The sequence below is a fragment of the Echeneis naucrates genome, chromosome 13, assembly GCF_900963305.1.
Source record: "Echeneis naucrates chromosome 13, fEcheNa1.1, whole genome shotgun sequence".
NCBI classification, from domain to species: Eukaryota; Metazoa; Chordata; class Actinopteri; order Carangiformes; family Echeneidae; genus Echeneis; species Echeneis naucrates.
The window spans coordinates 17,301,182-17,321,254 of NC_042523.1; the positions used below are offsets into that span (position 1 = coordinate 17,301,182).

At 40.3% G+C, this 20,073-nt stretch overlaps 1 protein-coding gene across 4 annotated transcripts in view; it reads left to right on the top strand.

The window, feature by feature from the left end:
• Positions 1 to 20,073, top strand: part of gria4a (glutamate receptor, ionotropic, AMPA 4a) — an 86,925-nt gene that overhangs the window by 41,412 nt on the left and 25,440 nt on the right. For 3 of the 4 annotated variants that reach the window (XM_029518349.1, XM_029518347.1, XM_029518348.1), the window contains 8 exons: positions 277 to 330; positions 1,048 to 1,206; positions 5,355 to 5,522; positions 5,908 to 6,012; positions 7,555 to 7,665; positions 16,316 to 16,522; positions 18,338 to 18,553; positions 19,248 to 19,408. In XM_029518349.1, coding sequence (XP_029374209.1) covers positions 277 to 330; positions 1,048 to 1,206; positions 5,355 to 5,522; positions 5,908 to 6,012; positions 7,555 to 7,665; positions 16,316 to 16,522; positions 18,338 to 18,553; positions 19,248 to 19,408 — 1,181 coding nt within the window. Of the gene's footprint in view, positions 1 to 276; positions 331 to 1,047; positions 1,207 to 5,354; positions 5,523 to 5,907; positions 6,013 to 7,554; positions 7,666 to 9,154; positions 9,242 to 16,315; positions 16,523 to 18,337; positions 18,554 to 19,247; positions 19,409 to 20,073 lie in introns of those variants that run through there. The other variant, XM_029518350.1, reaches the window with a different exon arrangement.

Genomic DNA, 20,073 nt, shown 5'->3' on the forward strand with positions numbered 1-20,073 from the left:
GAACCAACCCTCACAGGCTCATACTATTTCTTCTTTTAATCAGCATGAGAAAATACCCACAGCAAATGTTTGGGGGAAACAAGGGAGCCGCAGATGGGAAGGAGTCTCCTTTATTTGTAATTTGACTCCCGAGCCACTGCCCCTAAAACTTAATTAAAACGCTGCTGATTGGAATTGCACCTGGTTAACTACACTACATGCATATCAACAGATAGCCACACAATAATGTTTGTTCTTTCTTTCTTTCTCTCTCTCTCCCTCCGTTTTCTTTTCCAGGCTGTTAGTGTGGGGAAACATGTAAAAGGTTACCATTACATCATAGCAAACCTGGTAAGAACCTTTCTCAGCGATTATTTTCATTTATATTTGTATATACACATATATGACAGAGATATCAGACACCAGGTTGTTTGGACTCACAACAGACACAAACAATTTGAGCGTAAAACTTTAAAAGTCTGCCATGTAGTTATCAGCATAAGACCAAAAAAAATAAAAAATGGTTTGCCAGGCTCACGTTCTTCTTTAATGTTTCCGTCTCTGTGCCATTTTTCATTTTACTTAGCAAGAGTATATTACCATCTGTCTCTCTTCGACAAAGTCAAGCACTAGGACGCTGCCAGAACCCACATAAGTAAATGAAGTATTGTACAGTCATAATTCCTAAAATCTGTTCAAAGGCATTTCTCTTCGGAAAAAAGGGGGCACTGAGCTCAGGTCAAGCTTGATAGGTTCTCAGCGCTTTTAGCAATTAGCATCCATCAAACCAGGATAACTCTCTAATGTCTTTACTCTCTACCACTGTATCTCTGTTCACAAGTTCATCACTGTGAAGTGTCACACTAGAAGCTATGAAAGCAACTGCATGTTAAGTAGGGGTATAAATAATCAGGTTGTGTGGCGTGTTTGTCAGTCAAAGTGCACACACTCCCTCAGAGGGTTTTGCCACACACTTCTGCTCTACAGTACCTGGTCGAGGATGACTTATTCATTTTTCTTGTGCTTGTATCATTCCTTCTCTCATAGCATTTCTTTTTTTCCCCTCAGGGTTTTAAAGACATATCTCTAGAGAGATTCATGCATGGTGGAGCAAATGTGACAGGTTTCCAGCTGGTGGACTTCAGCAAACCTATCGTTATTAAACTGATGCAGCGCTGGAACAAATTGGATCAGAGAGAGTACCCCGGATCTGATAGCCCACCTAAGGTGATTATACACATTGTCCTATCCATTAATGCACAGCTCTAAACAAATTTCTGTGGTGGAATGACCAATGAAATACGCACAAACACAACAGGCATTGGTTTTTCCTCTTCATAGATGATTAGGTGCTATCTGATGTGATATACCTCCTCAGCCAATCTGAGTGTGACCTCAGGATGTGGGAAAAGGTGAATTAGCTTCTGAATGAGTAGGAAGTTCCTCGATGATTCTGTCATTTTGCATCAAGGTTAACGTGATGAATGCAGGCGACAGACACTCTTACTGTATACTCCTCCTCTCTCCAGTCACCACTCTCTATGTCAATTTTCTCTCACTAACCTTGTCGCTTCCTCTGTCACATTAACGTAGCTCTATTTAGTCAATCCACTCTGCCCTTCTTTCCTGTCTCTGTCTCTTTGTCTCTCTCTCCTCCCTCAGCACACCTCTATTGACCGGGTACTGACCTGCAGCCAACTGCGGTTGATTTGTGCATATATTAACTGGAAATATGTCCACCTACTCATTAAAAATACATCACACTGCAGCTTTCTGTCCCTGGCTCTCTGGCTGTAGCTCGCATGCATTCAGACACAGATACATATGTAGTAACTGTTATTGGTTCTGCTTTATGTTGTGGAATCTCCCGCTGATGCATGTATATAATGATTCTTTAATTTTGGCCACATGCCACTTTTCACCAATACACATGTGCTAATTGACTAATCATAATTTTCAGTGTCACCTCATGAAATCTCATTAGCAGATGACAGCTGCCTTATTAATCTCTTAATGTTAATGCACGTCACTAGGGGTAAACTTATTATGTGTGTTTGTGTGAACCCAGTAAACATGCTGAGATATGCAAAATCAAAGCAAACAAAATTTGTCTCTGTTTTCAACTTTCAGAAGTGAAAACATCATTGATAAAATGCATTCAACAATTCTTCCCACATTGCAACAGTAACAAATTGAATTTTCCCTTTTGCCTTTTGCAGACAAGTAACATGATTTTAATGATTTAACACAACTGAAAAGTAGATATCTCTGCTGACAACAGATGCCAAATTGCTCTAGGCTAATTGATGCTATGTAAAATCTCGGCTCAGTTAGCCTTGGGCCCACTCATAGCCTTAGGCCAAGTAGAACTAATAATGTGCAGTGTGAAAAGCACCACTGGGATTTTTCCCTTTTGCACAAGAGACCGGATTTTAAGCTGGCTGCGTTTGGCCATCAATCAAAATCTCGTAACTCAGTGATTCAAGGCTTGTGTGCCTTGAAATGAGCTCAGGTGCACCTGGAGATTTGATGAAAATGATCAGTGACCGGGCAAAGTTATATTTTAACTTCATAAAAATGTAGCCACAATGCTCGGGATCAAGCATATCCTTTTGAAGTCACATTTCTTTTTGGACATTTCAATCAAATTTTTCACACCTTTCCCCTAATGGCATGATCTGAATTTCAATAGGTTTAAACCAGCTGTTGTATATTTACTTGGCTGTATTTATCAATGTTTGTTCATGACTAAAGCAGTTAATGCTTCTCAGGCACCACTGCAAAACCCATTTTATGCTGAGGCAAATGTGCCTGTCAAATAGGATTTAAAGCTACTGTTTTTTGTTTTTCAGTTTCTCATCTCATTTTTAATGAACAATTCATTTGTGTTTTTCCAGCGTGTCATTTCCTGAACGTTTCCTCTGCTTCATTATTTTCCACAGAGTACAGCATATGGTGACATTATGCACTCAATAAAAAGCATAACTATGTAGCAATATTTGTTTAGCTGCACACAGGCATGAGGCAAATGGTCATCACAACATCGGGCTTAATTCTCAAACGGTGTACCTCTTAAATGAATAGCAAACATTGATAGCATAGAAGCAAACATACACAAAGTGGAGATGCTTACATGTTAATGATTACTAATGTTTGCCATCTGTACCATCTTAATTTAGTATGTTAGCTTGCTCACATTTTCCAATTTGTGCTATAGACAGCGTACCGCTGTGGATGAAGGGATTGTCATTAGTTTAGCAGGCCTTTTCCCATAAACCAAAGTAATGGACAAATTTCAAAAAAGGAAATATCAAATTCACTGAAAATCCAAACCAAGAGATGAAACTGAGGTGCATTGAAAGCTTAGCGGCCTGTTTTAACTTGATGTATTTTAGCTGTACATGGAGATTCAAACTGATCCTAGAAATTAAATTTCACTTCATTTTCAACCACTTATCTGTTGCGGGGGGAGTTGGGGCCAATCCCAGCTGGCATCTCAGGCGAGGGCAGGATACACTGTGGATATGTTGCCAGTCCCCCGCAGGGCCGACGCACCAATTTAGAGTCACAAATTAACCTAGATGTGCATGTCTTTGGACTGACGGCCAAAACCGGAGGAAAGCCACACAGGCACAGGGAGAGCATGGTAACTCCACACAGAACGCCTCCAGGCCCAGGAATCGAACGCTTGGCCTTATTGCTGTGGTTGAAACAACATCATCCACCATGCCGCCATCCTGCCCTGATGCTCGAAGTATAATCCAGAATTTGGCTTTTCTGAGAGCCAACACATTTTCTCCATGTCCCAAAGGTGTTTCTGTCCTGCACTCAACAGCAGCAGAAAACAGTGTGCAACTTGTCTCAGTTTTGTTGTTGTTTTTCCCCTTGATTTCGATTCTATTGTCAGCATCTGTCAGTCACCCGCCTAAAGGCTTCTTTAGTTTCAAAGAGGACGGATGAAAGCAGAATGACATGGTTGTGCAGCTTTCCAGAACACACCTTGTGGGATATAAATCAAGGGATTACAGTAAGAGAGAAAACTACCTGCTGAGGCATAGAGAGCATCGACAGAGTTTTTGCTCTTCTCTCCCATTTTCATCTCACGACTTGTTTCTGCCATGATGTGAAGGCAGCCTGCTGTGTGTTTGACTGCCTGTGTCTGTGTGGTGCTGTGTGTCTGTGTGTGGGCTGGATGGAGGTGTTGCTGCTGAGTATGTGCTGCTGTTCCCTGCTGTGCTGTTTCTTACCTTTAATGAATTTGTCCATCCATCAAAATCACTGCCATTTTTAACTGTTTCATCAGAGAGGAGACGTTGCTAACTTATCAGCTTTTTTTTTTTTTTTTTTAATTTAGTGTCACAAATTTGGTAATTCACATCAGTTTATTTTGACTTGTATTTATGTGTTTATGTGATTAGTCACCTAGCACGGACAAATGTGAACACAATTCCTACAAAAGAGCAAGCATGATTGCTTGCTTGGATTAAGCCTGCAGCAGATTTAAATAGACTTCTTTTTTGTTGTATTGTATTTGTTTATTTGTTATAAAGAAAAAAATATAGAGAGAGATATTTTACCAATCAATCAAACCAGAGACTGCAATTACATTTATGTGTCCTATTTTAGAATATGACCAAATAAAGCCATATTTATGAATGCTGTTGAAAATCAAATTTTCAACATCAGATAGGATTCCCTGACAAACTGGCGTTAATGTCATGATGCAATGATTTACACATTCTAATCTAATTTCTAAGGCTTTAAAATCCTAACTCGTTTAAAACTGACACGCTTGCACTGATGGTACATTTACAGTGGAAGTGACTGAGGGGGAAATAAAAGTGACAGAGTGACAGACTGGAGTGCAGATCAGCATGTGTACACAGTGGTGAGGTTTGCTTTTGTGGCGTTAAGGTGATCCGTGGTCACCATCATAATTCAGGGCACATGGCAGGAAAAAGTTATGACTGGGGAGTTCATATATGATCTGCAGATGATTGTAGATAAATCAAGTTCATGTATTCAAAATGCAAGCTAGATGCATATTTTCAGTCAATTTTCAGGGTTTAACGTTTTACGTACTGTGTTTTGGAAGAATCAAACACAAACAACATATTGGAGCTTGGACTGTTCCAAATACACCTTGAGCAAATGGAGGATTTCCTAAAATTTTTATTTCCAAACTTTGTAATGCCTCTCCCTCATTTCGAAGTTTACCTTATGATTCATTTTATGAGAGGATAAACTTTTATCATTCTATTCACTTAGACTGACATGGCAGAAGAATTTATTTTCCTGTCAAAACATTTTTCAGACCTGTTCAAAATGTAACTTTCCTTTTGTTTCGTCCCCCTGTTTTCTCTTCAATTCTTTAGTACACATCCTCTTTAACGTATGATGGCGTCCTTGTGATGGCCGAGGCCTTCCGCACCCTTCGCCGACAGAAAATTGATATCAGTCGCCGTGGCAACGCTGGCGACTGCCTGGCCAATCCAGCTGCTCCCTGGAACCAAGGAATAGATATGGAGCGTGCCCTCAAACAGGTTGGCACAGCTTGTATCTTTTGTCACTTATAATGGATGTGTTGGCAAATGGCAGATGTTCACAAACGCACATGCAGACACAAAAAGACATATCCATGCCAGTAAAACAGCTGGCACAGAAAAAAAAGGTGGTGGTGGTAGGGGGGTGTTCCAGCAATACGGGCTGTCAGTTATGTATTTCAAATTTTTGGTGAGACTTTGACGGAGAACACACACACAAAACTTGTATTGCTTGCTTGCGGGGAAATGAAATGAAAGACTTTTTGATGCCTTTTTGATGCAGTTGGTGGTCAGTGTTTTTTCTGCATTAGCCATTCACTGATTGACATCCAGAGGCAGTTATATTTTTTCCCCATCTTTACTGTGATTGTTGCTCTAACTCCAGGTGCGTATTCAGGGCCTGACCGGTAACATACAGTTTGATCACTACGGTCGGAGGGTCAACTACACCATGGATGTGTTTGAACTGAAAAGCAATGGACCACGCAAGGTAGGAAAGCTTTGAATTTGTGAGTTAGACAGCACTGAATATGAGTCGGTTCTCTTCAGCGAATGTGAACTTTCAGCAGCAAAGTAAAAAATAACTTTGCTGCTGAAAAGTCTCCATTAAAACTTGAAGGCTAAGACTTGAGCCGACTGTTCCACAATTATTTTTGTAACTTTAGCTGTCATGTAACCCTCACAATGGTTGATTATGAAGATTGAATGCATTTCCTGCATCATTTTCCCCATAGTCCTTGGTTAATGACTGCCTTACTGCGGTTTTGAATAACTTTAAATAACTGGAATTGAACCATTGCTGCTTGTGTTTTCATAGCCACGTAAAACTCTACATTCACGTAAATAAAGAACATTTTAACATTAAAAACTTAATTCCTCGCCGTGACTGCAAAAAAAGTGGGAAGATGAATCTCAGGTTGGAAGAAAGAATATAATACCATGTTCCAACTTCTCAAGTATTCCTTTGACAGCAATGTATGCTTATTGAAAGTTCTTGGCTCGCACTCAATATTTCTCAATATACTTCTACAGTCGCAATGGGAAATTTGCTGGCATGAGTTCATTATGATGACTGTTTGTCTCCAACTTACTTAGATTACATTTCAAGTTCCCAACCTAACAATTCCAAACAATATGTTATTTTTATTTACCCACTTATGTGAATCATAGCAGCAAACATACTGGCCCTTGGTTGTTATGATAAAACACACATGGACTGTACTGAGAGAGACATGCCATCTGCCATGGTGGTCACCATAGTTCAGACACAACAATTACTTGGTTAGCTTGTGGAAAAGGGGATCAGATTGTAGGCTCCCATCCCTCGTGCCACACAGTCTGCATTGCACCGAACCCTTACATCCATCCTCGTGGTCGTTTGTAAGGTGATAGCCCTATTTAATTTTTTCTGGATGAGCCCAACCGGACCTGGCTACAAGACACTCCCAGGTCTAGTTTCAGGAGAGAGCACTAGGTCTCTGATTCCAGGCAAGGTTCTCCAGCTCATATCTTACCTATTTATTGGGTTTTTAGACATTGGCCCCTTCCCTGGTATCAATTTGTCTTGGGGGACCTTAGCAGAGGATATTGCACCCGACAACAAAGTCCCTTCAGTCACTGGAATGTCTTGGCACCCCGCCCCCCCCCCCTTTTCACACACACACACACAGGAGAAGCTGGAAAGCTTTGCTTGGCGGAAGGATGTTGGAATTCACTGCTTAGCCTTCCACCACAGTGACCTGGCCCTGGATAAGCAGAAGAAAATGGATGGGTTCACTATTTTCACATTGGAACTAAACATCGGTCTCCTGTGTCATATTCTTCTGCTTTGCTGACCCAACCAGCCAACCCCAACCTCTTGCCGATTCAGACTTTGTCGCTCAATATTCTACATCAATCAATCTTAATTTTATTTTCAGTACCTTAAATTTCAGCCTTCTTTAAACTGACATAAAGACTGATTGTTGGCTCTACACAGTATTTTCTTTGTACCGCTCAGCGTCTTACGCTCTTTCTCTCTTGTCACCTCCAGATTGGATACTGGAATGACATTGATAAACTTGTGTTGGTCCAAAATGAAAACGCTCTGTCTAATGACAGCTCAGCGATGGAGAACCGGACAGTTGTCGTCACAACCATCATGGTAATATATCCGCTGACTGCTTTCATTCCTACATAATTCGGGCTTTGAGTGATTGTCATTGTTAAAGGACAGCTTCACACCATTCTCCCTTTTTCAATTAGTTCCAATGAACCATGACCATAAAAATCTGGGGTTAATTTACCTTAGTGGCTTCTGAGATACTTAGTGTCAGAAAACACTGGAATGCAAGCTGTGTGAGAGAATTTGAAAAAAAATTAGCTGGATACTGGATGAGCTGTATGACTTGAAAAGCACTCTCAGAGCACAGCCAGGAGGGAGTGGCACTTGTCCAACTGGAAGATTACACTAATGTCTCATTAGAAGGCAAATCTAATGCGGACCTCAGATCACCATTTAGAAGTGACCTCAGTCCAGTCTCTCCTAATGGCTTTCACACAGACACCAGTCTGCAGCCCAGTTTAATTATTCCTCTTTCCTCCACAAACAAGGACAAAGTGGGGCTAATCGGTGGATTTGTGCACATCCTCTGCTTACATTTGATTTCACTTCACCCATCTGCAGCCTTTTTATGGTGGCCATCTCCTTCCTGTAAATGCAATCAGTCTAATTCAATTGGGCATGCAAAATGATGCAAGTGAAAGCAAGTCAAAAGACTAATTTCAGCCCAGAGATAAAAACCAAGCCACAGATGCTTCAGCTTCAGCAGTTCAGTATTTTATTTCGAGGCACAGTTGCTTTATCCAGCAAATCCCGAAGTATGACCAAAATATCTGTTGTTGCACTCATGACAGTTTCGTGATGTGAGCAAATGTCTAAAAGACTGGTCAAAGAATTACACTTAATAAGTAAAATACTTGGGTGCCTCTAGTGGCATTATGCGGTAGTCACAGGTCAGGTTAGAGGAAAACAAGCACCAAGTGCTGCAGGAAAGACTTCAGAAAAATTATTTTAGCTGCACTAAATGTCCCCAGTGACAGCCCACCTTCAGATATGCATACTTTAACTGGCCATGTATTAAACCTCCCTGGAGTATGTGGTGTGTGTGTGTGTGTGTGTGTGTGTGTGTGTGAGCCAGACCCATTACAAGAAAGTACAAGCACATCAGCGCAGACAAATAAATAAAATGGCAGGTTGTTATTCTGTTACAAAAACCTATTTTGGATATTTGTTTGTTGTGTTAATGGAACATACTGTTTGTATGGCTCTTTTTCTTGTGTTTCTAACGACATTCATTTTGTGTGGTTGTAAAAGAGATGAGTCTGTAAAGCACAATCTAGCAGTTTAACAGCTACGAGTGTGTCTGTCCCTGTTGTTCGCTCCCTTCCCGTGTTTGTCTGTCTCCCTCTCTCTTTCTCTCTCCACTCCTTACCCTGCCTGGCTGTCTCTCTTTAATTCCACCTATCTCTTCAACTCCCCACAGCCTCTTGTTGTTACCTACATGCCTCCCCACACCAGCATATTTTTCTGTGAATGGTAACTTCAGCAGGTCTTGGCCCATGTTAGCTCAGCCACCTCCTCCTCTTTGCAGCCTCTGATGATGAGGAAGCCTCTGCTGCGACACTGATGCCGGGTCTGCAGACAGAGCAACAGATTGAAACAGACTCACATGAGTCGCAAACCCTCGGGACAGACAGAGGACAGAAAGCACTTATAGAGTAATGTTCTGTACAAGTACAGAGTGTGCTTTGTCTGTGTTTCATTGTGATGCCTTTTTTTTTTAATGTGTGTTTTGTTTGAAAGAAAAAAATCTTTTTTTCTGGAAGAAATGTCTTTGTTTAGGAGTTTTTGGCAGTGAACCGGTGAAGAGTTGGGACGCCTTTGTCAGTGTGCTTCTGCCTTCCTCTCATGACAACAGCTCTGTGAGGGATTCTGTGGCCTCTGTCAAGATTTGACATTCAGCTGCACAAAATCACCAGACCATTGGACAGTCCTGTTAATTCATTCTTTTCCTCTTTTTGGGGACCCAAAAATTGCTACCATATTCTCTGCTGCACCACAGAGCCCAGAGGAAATACCTCACCAAATTAACTCTCTATGTCCTTTTCGGAGGAGACTCAAGGATCAAGGAATGGCGGTGCATTTTGCAGCCCTCATCTGGCACCACTCTCCCGTCATCTTCATCATTTTACTGCTCCATCCCTTTATACATGTCCTCGGTCATACCTACACGGTCAACTTCTCCCTCCTGCATTTCAGTTTTGCTTTGGGTATGTAGTGCCAGGGCCACTTCTCTGGAGCACAGACAATCAGAAAGACGCTGGAGTAATATTGCTTTTGCTCTGTGTTACCTGACTGATACTGTGTTTTCACACTAATGGCATGAAAGAAATGTATTGATCTGACATGGTTCATTATCACCACCCAAATGACGAACACATAAACACAGGTCTTTAAGCTGTCACAAAATAAGTCATATATACATGTACATTTATAAATACATCAATACACATGCTTCAATAGAGCCAGTGTGAGAAAAATGCATTGGTGAGGATTGATTGTTAAGCCTTTTGGGGTTTCATTTGCTTAAATATTATATCATCTATAAATATCTGACTATTAATTGATTAAGACAGTCCTTCAACATTCTCCCCCTGCTGCATTTATTAGTAAGAGATCAATCAGTTTCAGTCTCCCTCAAAGCTCTTCATCAGCATGAGGATCAGACATAGAAGGGTGTTGTACATATGTGAGCTTATGAAACACAAAGTGCGTGACAAGTAGCTCAAATATTCTCCCACCAATGAACTTATCCCAAGTATCTTGGATGCTGGCTTAAGAGGGGATTTGTAAAACGTTTACTGACTGATGCGCTGGGTGGCCAGGGACAAGTATAGTATCAGGTTGAAACATTGGCCGATCGATCAAAAATATTTTTGGACTGGCTGGTTTGTCTCTCGGGCGACTGACTTACTTAGCAGGTGTGACTGTTTATATGGTTGGCTAACTGGGTGTAAAGCTTCTTGCAAACATGCATGCATTCATACTTCAAGCGAGTTGACTTGGAGACAGACCAGCTGACATGGTGACTAACAGACTTGTTAGTCGAGTGGCTGACTGACTGTTGACCGGTCAAATGCCTGACCGCCTCTTTTCCTTTATGGCTGAAGAGCTGGGAGATATTCATGCTGACTCATTGGCCCAAATATGGGGCTGGGTAGATGATTATGTACTATATATGTAGTAATTAATGAATGAATTCACTGATTGAGCAAATGACTGAGTCAAACAGACTGTGACTAACCGACTGCCTGGCTCACTTCTCCCTGTATATGAATCAATCCTCGCAGGTTGATTAAACGTCTCAGGGGTAGCCTGCTCTTAAGAGGACAGTCTGGCTTTTTACATGCTGAACTGATTGAGAGTCAGGTGACCATCCATTTGGGTGCCTGGCTGACTGGCTTAAACAGCAGGTCCTGTCTTCCTTTTTGGCTTCAGTGTGAGGTGTTTCATGTCTTATCAGCCCCAACCATTTGCTTCTACAAAGCTGTTTTCCCTCTTTTGCCCCTCTTCTTCTTGACTTTGCATCTGTCTTTTGTAGCCCATCCTATATCTCACTTTCTCCTTCTTATTTTTTTATTTCATTTTTTCATATTCTCTCTTTCTCTTTATATCTCTCCTGCTCACATTTCCCCTTTCTCTTTCTATCTAGCTATCTATTCTCCCTGTAGCTCTCTGTTTGTATTCTGAGCTGCTCCTTCATCTTTCTTCTGCAGTTTCTTGCAGCTACCACAGATCCCTGTACTAAGTCCTTTTCCCCAACTGTTTCTATTTGCCATTCCCTCCCTTTCTTTTCCTTTCAACCTCTCGAGCTCTTCACCTGTATTTTCTCTCCTCGTTTCAATTTCTCTTTTGTTGCTTTCTCTTGACTCATGATGCTTCATTTCGCCAAAGCATGCTCCCTGCAGTAAATACATACACAGACATTCAGCACACACACAGCATTGGCATGACTACCTTCACACAAGTGGCTGGGGCAAACTGATAACAAACCACAAGGATGCTTAAAATTGAAACTGTGCTACTGTTGGCAGAGCTCCCATTTGCACCTATGTATCTGTATGTGAGTGTCTGTTTATATATGGTGGCATAAGACTCCAAATGAATTAAGTCTCCAATGTATCCTGTCGTGATGACAAACACTTGGCTTTATAACATGACAAGCTTGGGGGTAATTGGATGGTGAAAGGGACAAAGATGTCCACATTTTCCTTCTTTGGACAAATTAAGTAAATGATTCCACTTCAGCGACTGAGGATAAAAAATGAAGCAAAAAAAAAAGAAAACAGTTCAATTTTCATGGCTCCTGCCAATCACAATCTTCCAGTGTAAGATTCACTCACTGGATATGTGAAGGTGAATAATCGTTCCAAAGCACGCACTTGTCTTTCTAATGTGGAGCCAGAAAAAATGACATGGGTAGAATAAATCAGAAATCATGTTCTACACGACTTACAACTCAAAACGATTATACTAAGGAGCCAATCAAATCTGTTTTTTGGCACCAGAATTATTCCTCCACTCTAAAGCGCATCATTTTAATCCAACCATTTCAAATCTTGTTTGTTTGAAGACTTTTTATGTAACTTTTCTTTTTTTCTATTAATTTTCAGTAAAAAATGGTCAGAATGTAGAGGCTTTTGTGAACCAGACTCTTGCAACAGCATCACCTTTCGATCCAATCAGAGTTAGTGAGTCAATTACTATATGAAGGCCTTTCTGGTTTACTCACCCCGAGGCTTCAATGTAGTTTCCAAAGTTGAGCCCTGAGCTTGTTCTAGGGAAAAAGAGGAATCAGTTATTTCCATTAAAAAAAAAATCTTTCATAAGCTACACAATAACAGTATGTAGTAGCTGTTTTGGTTGCAGGTTTAAATATCTTCTGTATTTTCTGATTAGAGACCGGTTAGAGGCTGGCCAGAGTGTCACAGATTAGTGAGAGGCCGGGACAGCAGAAGTAGATTCATCTGATTCCCGTAAAAAAATGAGACCAATGTTGCGCTTTTAACAGTTTAGGCGGTGTAATATTTCTGAGGCAGGGGCAGTGACTTCTGCTGGGGGCTTTTTAGTCTCATTCTGGTGGCAAAACATAAAGACAAGGCTCCAGTGTTGGTGATGAATTAAGCTGTCTCCTAGCTATATCTTCTAACAGGTCCAAACTGATATGAATGAGGGAATCTGTCTTCTCATTGTTAGCACTATTAGCATCTAAGCTAATTGTCATATTTCCCAAAAGGTCTATTCCGGCACAATTTACTTTGATAACCAAATGAAATGAGTACTATTTGCCCTGGATTTTAACCTCGGATTTATCTTTGACTTTGAAGAGTCGTTTTTATAGACGTTTGCACCAAATATACAGGCAGCTCATTGTCAATCACCTGAAGAAATGCACCAAATAATCTCCAGCTCAAATTTCAAGCGTATTGCATCCGTGCTCGCAAACTGTAATGACACATTACCAATATCATTTTCTGGGTCTGTCAGTTAAAGTGGTTGTAAAACTGAAGTCACTCCTTGCAAGCAAATAAAATAAACTTAATTTCTTTTTGGACTTTATGGCTGTGTTGATCTGTTAGAGGGAATTTACTTGAAACCATTGTGCTGTTCATCAACACTATGATTCATGTTGAGTCAGTGAAATGAGTGCCCTGAGACCTGCTAATGGCTCTTACGATGACATTTTAGGAAAAATGTCTTTGTATGTTCTGACAGCACACACAATGGGGCCAGTTTTTTGTTTTTGTTTTTTTTTTTTGTTTTTTGATGATGACATTGATGAAGTGTTGAAGAAAAATGTTCAGCATAAATGAAGAACTGAATTTGTATTTCTTTGGTTGTTTTTCAAAGCCATGTATTTTGCTTGAGCAGCTCCTATATTGATGACTGAATAATGGGTTTTGAGAAATATGGTAATGCCATGCATTGCGTGTCTTTGTTTGCTTTAAAATGTGTGTTCCTTTCATGGAAAAATTTGTGATTATTCTTATTGCTTCATAACAAAAAGAAAACTGAAGCATCAAACCACCACGTGTTCTGCTCACACATGGACAGCTCTAAGTACATTAGTTCACTCCTGGCAATTAAATGCATCCATCACATGCATCTCAGGTAACAACTTGTGATTGGATCTCACTTCCATGCTCCATATGCAAATAAACATGCATTTAATATCTGCAAGGCAAAATGTGCTGTTTTGACACACCAATGTTGTTCTGTGCCTGTGAGACGACAGGTGGAGCAAATTAATTACGTTTTAGCCTTTTGAAACAGAAAAAAGAAAAATCAATACTTGTCAATAATAGTCAATATTGATGTTGTACCACCCGCCCAACATTAGACGGTAGCAGACAATATGTCTGCTGACTTACTCTTCCACTCATGAAAGAATGAGGCCACATGTGGCCCAACCTTCTCCAAAGGTGGCGAGAAAGGTTGGATTTCAAATGAAACCTCCATTCAACAATGCTGCATTCACTGTACTTAGTGCTGTCCGGTTTGGTTCCTTTCATTTTTTTTATCTCTATTTGCTTTCAATGTGATTCTTCTTAAAGAGCAACTGAAGAATGTGTCTTTTGTCAGACTAGCATAATAGCTCAGTTGACACCTTTTAAAACAGGTCAGCCTAAAAAAAAAAAAAAAACAAAGACTCTAATTTCACTGTTGTTGCTTTCAGTGTGAACCAGTTTCCTGAATGAAGAATTCAATTCAAAATATGTTACATTTTTTGTTTTGTTGTTGTGTTTTATGAACTCTGTAAACTGTTTCATAGCTTGGGAGTGCTGGATATTAAAAAAGCCTGCTTGATTAATTAGATGAGATTAGTCTTTGATTAAAAAGGGTTTGATAGGATTTTAATAGGCTTGCTTTCAGTTGGATTACAGGGTGAGCAGCCTCAGGCATAATGCCATAACTCACTGCTGCTGATGGATATGCTGTCAGTCAAAACTCTGTGTGTGTGTGTGCGCACATGAGTAGTGTATGTGTTACTTTTCTCTTGGTGAACTTCCCTGTCATCACATGCATGTTTGCGTCCATGTGCCACATATGATAACTAAACAACATTGAACTCTGCTCAATTTTTTATCTTTTATCCTCCATTTTTCGTTCCTGTCTCATGCCTTTTGCTCCTTTCAGCATTAGTGTTGTTCTGAGACAGGCAGTCTTGTATAAAAACAACCCAAAAGTTGAGTAAAAGTTACAGATCCCTTATTAGAAAATGACTAAAAGGCAAAGTCACCGATTAGAATATTATTTGAGTAACATTTTTAACAACTAAATGCTGTCAAAAAAAAGACATGTTTTCAAAAATTAGCAATTACCATATTTTCAAACAACCAACACTGTTTGGTAAAGTTCCAGCCAAAAGACACAAGGCCATCATTGTTTTGGGCTTAGTGCCTGCAAAATACTTTTTTAAGACTTTTTAAAGATCTTCTCAGAATATTTTAAGACCTCAGCGCCACACTTAGCAACACATCTTCAACTTACTAAACAACTATAGTTTGCAAAGTTTAAATCTTTAGTGCATACGAAATGGCAGAACTCAGACAAACTGGGAGGCACTAAAGCTTAATAAATTAAATTAAATGCAAGGTTTATTGAAATATATCTTAGGACACAGCTAGTGACAGCCTGACTTTTTACTACTCACAAGGACAACTTGATGTAAAATATAAATACCGATCAAAACTGATGAGATGTGTCCCAGTTGACTGTATATGTGGTCCTTGACAGCACTGATACTGTCAAACTTCTTTTTACAGTCTGTACATTAAACCTTCAGTCATTACTTAAACTAAGTCATCTCCGACCAGGACATCGCAAACTTATACTTTCCAATTTCTGTGTCTTAGTCTGAGTCTCACCTCACCTGACCATCACGCTTTTTTCTTTTTCTTCTTCTTTTTTTTCACAGTAATGAGAAGTGAAGGTGGTTATGGGAAATGTAGTGCAGTAAAAATATGCCTTTTATATCGGAAATGTAGTGAAGTTGCCAGGAATAAGAACAACTTAAAATAACTTAACTTAAAACACTTAACTTAAAAAAACTCCCTAAGTACAGTAACAAGGTGTTATTATTTCGTTTCAACAAAGCACTGCAGACATGTCAAGGTGCCAATGGATCCATGTAAAGTCAGGGAAAGGTCGAAAACATGGCAGTGGAAGTCAGATATATAACATCTACTGCTGACATGGCCTTTTAAAATCAAACTTTTTTTCCCCGATTCTTCCCGATGCCACAGTTTCTATCAAGAGTTTTCTGACAACATGGTACATCGGTGCGATATGTAGGTCCTTTAACAATCTAAAAATATCTTAAATGTATGCAGGTGTAACTTTTAGATTGCTGCTTTGGCCTAAAGTTGTGGTAAAATTTGCCTCATGACAAAGTGCATGCTTAGCTTTGCGCTCTGCGTTTTCATATTGCGTGTTTTCCAGGATGCTGTATGCTGCGATGCCCCTTTTGGTTTCATTTAAAAACAGGTTATTTATATATAAAATATATAAACTCATTCAAAGGAATAATTTTCCTTTCTGTCATTGTGTGTGTGTGTGTGCGTGTGTCGTTATCCCAGTGTGTACACCCAAAACTGCCATCTTTTCTTGAGAAGCTTCCTTCTTTCTATTATCGTTGCTGTCATGTGCGTCCAAACAGTTGTGTCTTTCTCCCTTTATGCTGGTTTTACAGGAGGGTCCCTATGTGATGCTCAAGAAGAATTGGGAGCTCTATGAGGGTAATGACCAATATGAGGGATATTGCGTGGATTTGGCTTCCGAGATCGCCAAGCACATTGGAATCAAATACAAGATCTCCATCGTACCGGATGGGAAATATGGAGCGAGAGATCCTGAGACAAAAATATGGAATGGCATGGTGGGAGAGCTTGTGTATGGGGTAAGTTTGAATGGCACTTCTTTTTTTTTTTTGGACATTTAGTCTATCTAATGCTAGAAAAGTGTGTAGAAAAACCCATCAGCACCTCAGACCTTCAACTGGACATCACCCATGAGTCTCTGATGTATGGCTGATAGTACCACAGACCACAGGCCCTCATTTGATAAGATTTGTCCCAGGACATCCGTATCGACATTTTCGATTCTAGATATTTCATTGAAATCCAAGATCAGGGTAGACAAACATTCTCTCCTTGATACATGTAATTGGAGTAAGGAAATAATTTACCTTTTTCATCGGGAGACTCAGGAGACCTCTAAGGGGCGATTTGGTGTTGCCAGGATGGGTGATAATACTATAAAGAATGAAAATGTATGTATGTACAGTAATTAGTGGATAGAACTTAACCCCAGAAATATCACAAGTTTTGGACAGCGAAAATGTGTTGTGTCAACTCCTCTCTGGCCCAGCTTCAGCTTTACTTGTAATGAGCCTATAGGCCATATATAATGCAGGGCCGTTACACAGTGTTTTATGTAAGCCTGCTATTGTGACCCAACCATGGGCTTTCACACTGTGATGAGGAAAGCTCAAAATAGCTCTCATGTTGGACATAAACTCGAGCTGTGCTCCTTAGTTACTGTGTCGGTTTGCTGCAGAAACGCTGTGTCTGGAGGGCTGTACTTATTTCTTGAGAATTCGGAAAGCGTGTTAATTATGCCATTGACGCCCATGCACCGTCTGGGATCTCACATCACTGTCTCAATGCGAAAACTTTATCAGCATGCAGAAAACAATGCCAGTCGTCACTTTGTGGAAGAGCAAAAGTGGAGACGTTGCTGCGACAGAATTAATTAGCCTCCGGAATCTGTTGCTATAGTGGAATGTGACACAGCAGAACGGCTGCACTGACTAATCAGGTCTGATTTGTTCCCAACACTCGCTGTCCTTTCCAATGAGTCCCCTGCTACATCAGGAAGATTTCAGCACTTTGTCTTCTGTGTCTCTTCAAATTTACTTTTATATCTTGATTTTACTTTCTATGTTTATCTTTGTGACTTTCATCTCCTCTTCATTCATGTTGTGTACCATTGTCTCCTGCTGTCTAGCTCAAATTTATTTTATCGCTTTCTTTTTTCAGATTCTGCCCATATCACTGCTGATTTCCATGTCTTTCTTTTGTTGTATATTCCCCCTGCATCATCACATCTTCCCTCCTTGTGGCAAATGTAGTTGGTTGAACGTGGACTGCAGATGCCATTTAGACGCTTAGCTTCTGAGAAAGAAAGACTCATTGTGCTGATAGAACGATGTTTTACTCCTACAGGTTCATTTGTGTTTGTGCAGATGTGTTCAAGACCCTGTTGACTCATTTATATTCTGGCAGTGTCACTTTCATGCTTTTGTATAAATTACTTCTCTCTCATTCCAACGGTTTTCATTGTTGCGCTGCTCTCTCCTTCAACCCTCCCCGATCTCCCCTTTATTCTCTCTTCTACTGCACAAGTTCCTTTTCGTTGCCTCCCTTATTCCCTCCATTGCTCTTGCTTCAAACACCGCTGAACCAATTCCACTCTTGTCTGTTTAAACTGTCCTTTTTTGTTTTAATTTTTCCTCCTCCTTCCATTATTCTCCTGAGACTTTCTCATTCGAAAGACAAGCGAGTTCACAAAACATACACTACATTCTCACCTGTTCTATATGTAGGTGCCATCAATCACCTCCACTAGCACATCACTAAACTAAACAAAACATATACTCTTCTATCCCACCTTGTCTTGCTTTTTTTTTTTTTTTTTTTTTCTTTTCTTGCAGAAAGCAGAAATTGCCGTGGCTCCACTGACCATCACTCTGGTCAGAGAAGAAGTGATCGACTTCTCAAAGCCCTTCATGTCTCTGGGAATCTCTATCATGATCAAAAAGCCCCAGAAATCGAAACCGGGTGTTTTCTCTTTCCTGGATCCGCTGGCCTATGAAATCTGGATGTGCATAGTGTTCGCTTATATTGGAGTGAGCGTTGTTCTGTTCTTGGTGAGTGAATGTTAAAGTCAGGGACTATGAGAGCTGGAAGGGTTATGAAAGAAATGGAAAGGAAACATAATTTAAATCCAGTCAGCTACTGTATGCTATTCTGATAGATCATCATCATTAATCATCATCAACATGGGCAGAGGTGATGGGTGCCCTTTTCTGATGATCATGAATATATAGGTGCCTTTCAGAATAAAATGCATGGATGTTTTATAGATTAATAAAACCCTTCAAAAATGCATTTAGTTAATAATTTTTCAGCTATTGTGACATTGCCTTTATCTTACCATCTTCAGGATTAAAGAAAGCTTTAATCCAGAAAATCATTAGTTACTCAAAGGCTGGACTGAAATAACATCACAGGAGTCTCTGCACGCAAGATATGCAAATATTTGATAAAAGATTTAAGAAATGCAAGTTCACATAGTCAATATCCCATTGGCATAAATCCTTTGACACCAGATTGTCTGCCTGCTCAAGGAAACATTCTTTTCTTCCATTGCAAGAAATTAAAGAAATTCACGCTCTCTGATTTATTTGGAGTTACTTTGCTTAACATATTTCTCCCTTTGTTCATTTGCTTCTTTGTGTATGAAAACTTAAATGCATTACTTTTTAACACCTCCACTCGTCTTTTCTTCCTTCATACGCTTGGATGATCGCCAGCATCTCTTCCTTTTTTATGCCGTCCCAGGTTAGTCGCTTCAGTCCGTATGAGTGGCATGCAGAGGAGCCGGAGGAGGGTGCCACGGAGCAGGGCCCCACGGACCAACCTCCCAACGAGTTTGGCATCTTCAACTCCCTCTGGTTCTCGCTGGGAGCTTTCATGCAACAGGGCTGCGACATCTCACCACGGTAAGGGAGGTGAAATGGAGTGTGCGAGACAAACAGATTTTCTGAATGTGCAGACGGCGACAAGCAGACATAGAATGAAAGTATTTGATTCAGTAGGCAGGAGGTGTTTCATAAGTGTGTGTGTGTGTGGGCTGGAAATAGTGTGTATGTCTAACTGTGTGCGATGTTGGAGGGCTTGGGTGATTCAGAGTGTTGACAATGTGAATCACCTCTCTTAGCACATTTCTAGCTTTCAATGGACTAGACTGATACTCCAAGACATGTGTGCCATAGAAGCTTACGATGTGATGGAAACACATACACGGACACAAGCGTCAACACGAACGGGCAGACAAAAACATAAAAAGTGAGAAGAAGTCCAGTTGCCATGTCCATATGGGTGTGCAATGGTGGGAGATTTAGCAGGTTTTCTAGTTGTGTATGAATTTTTAATGCACCAGCAAGGAGGCAGAGTCCAGCTGTATTTTTAGAATATTTATAAGAATATGGCATTTTATTATTGATAACCTGAGAATGCAGTTTAGTGAAAAATTCATGGCCGTCATCCTCAAAGACCTTTAGGGAGCAAATCTAAGGAGAGAAGGAGCAGCTCTGAGACCGTTAGTCCAAAACAGAGGATTGAATGCAAGGAGTGATAGGTGATGAGCGCAAAGACAGAAAATGTA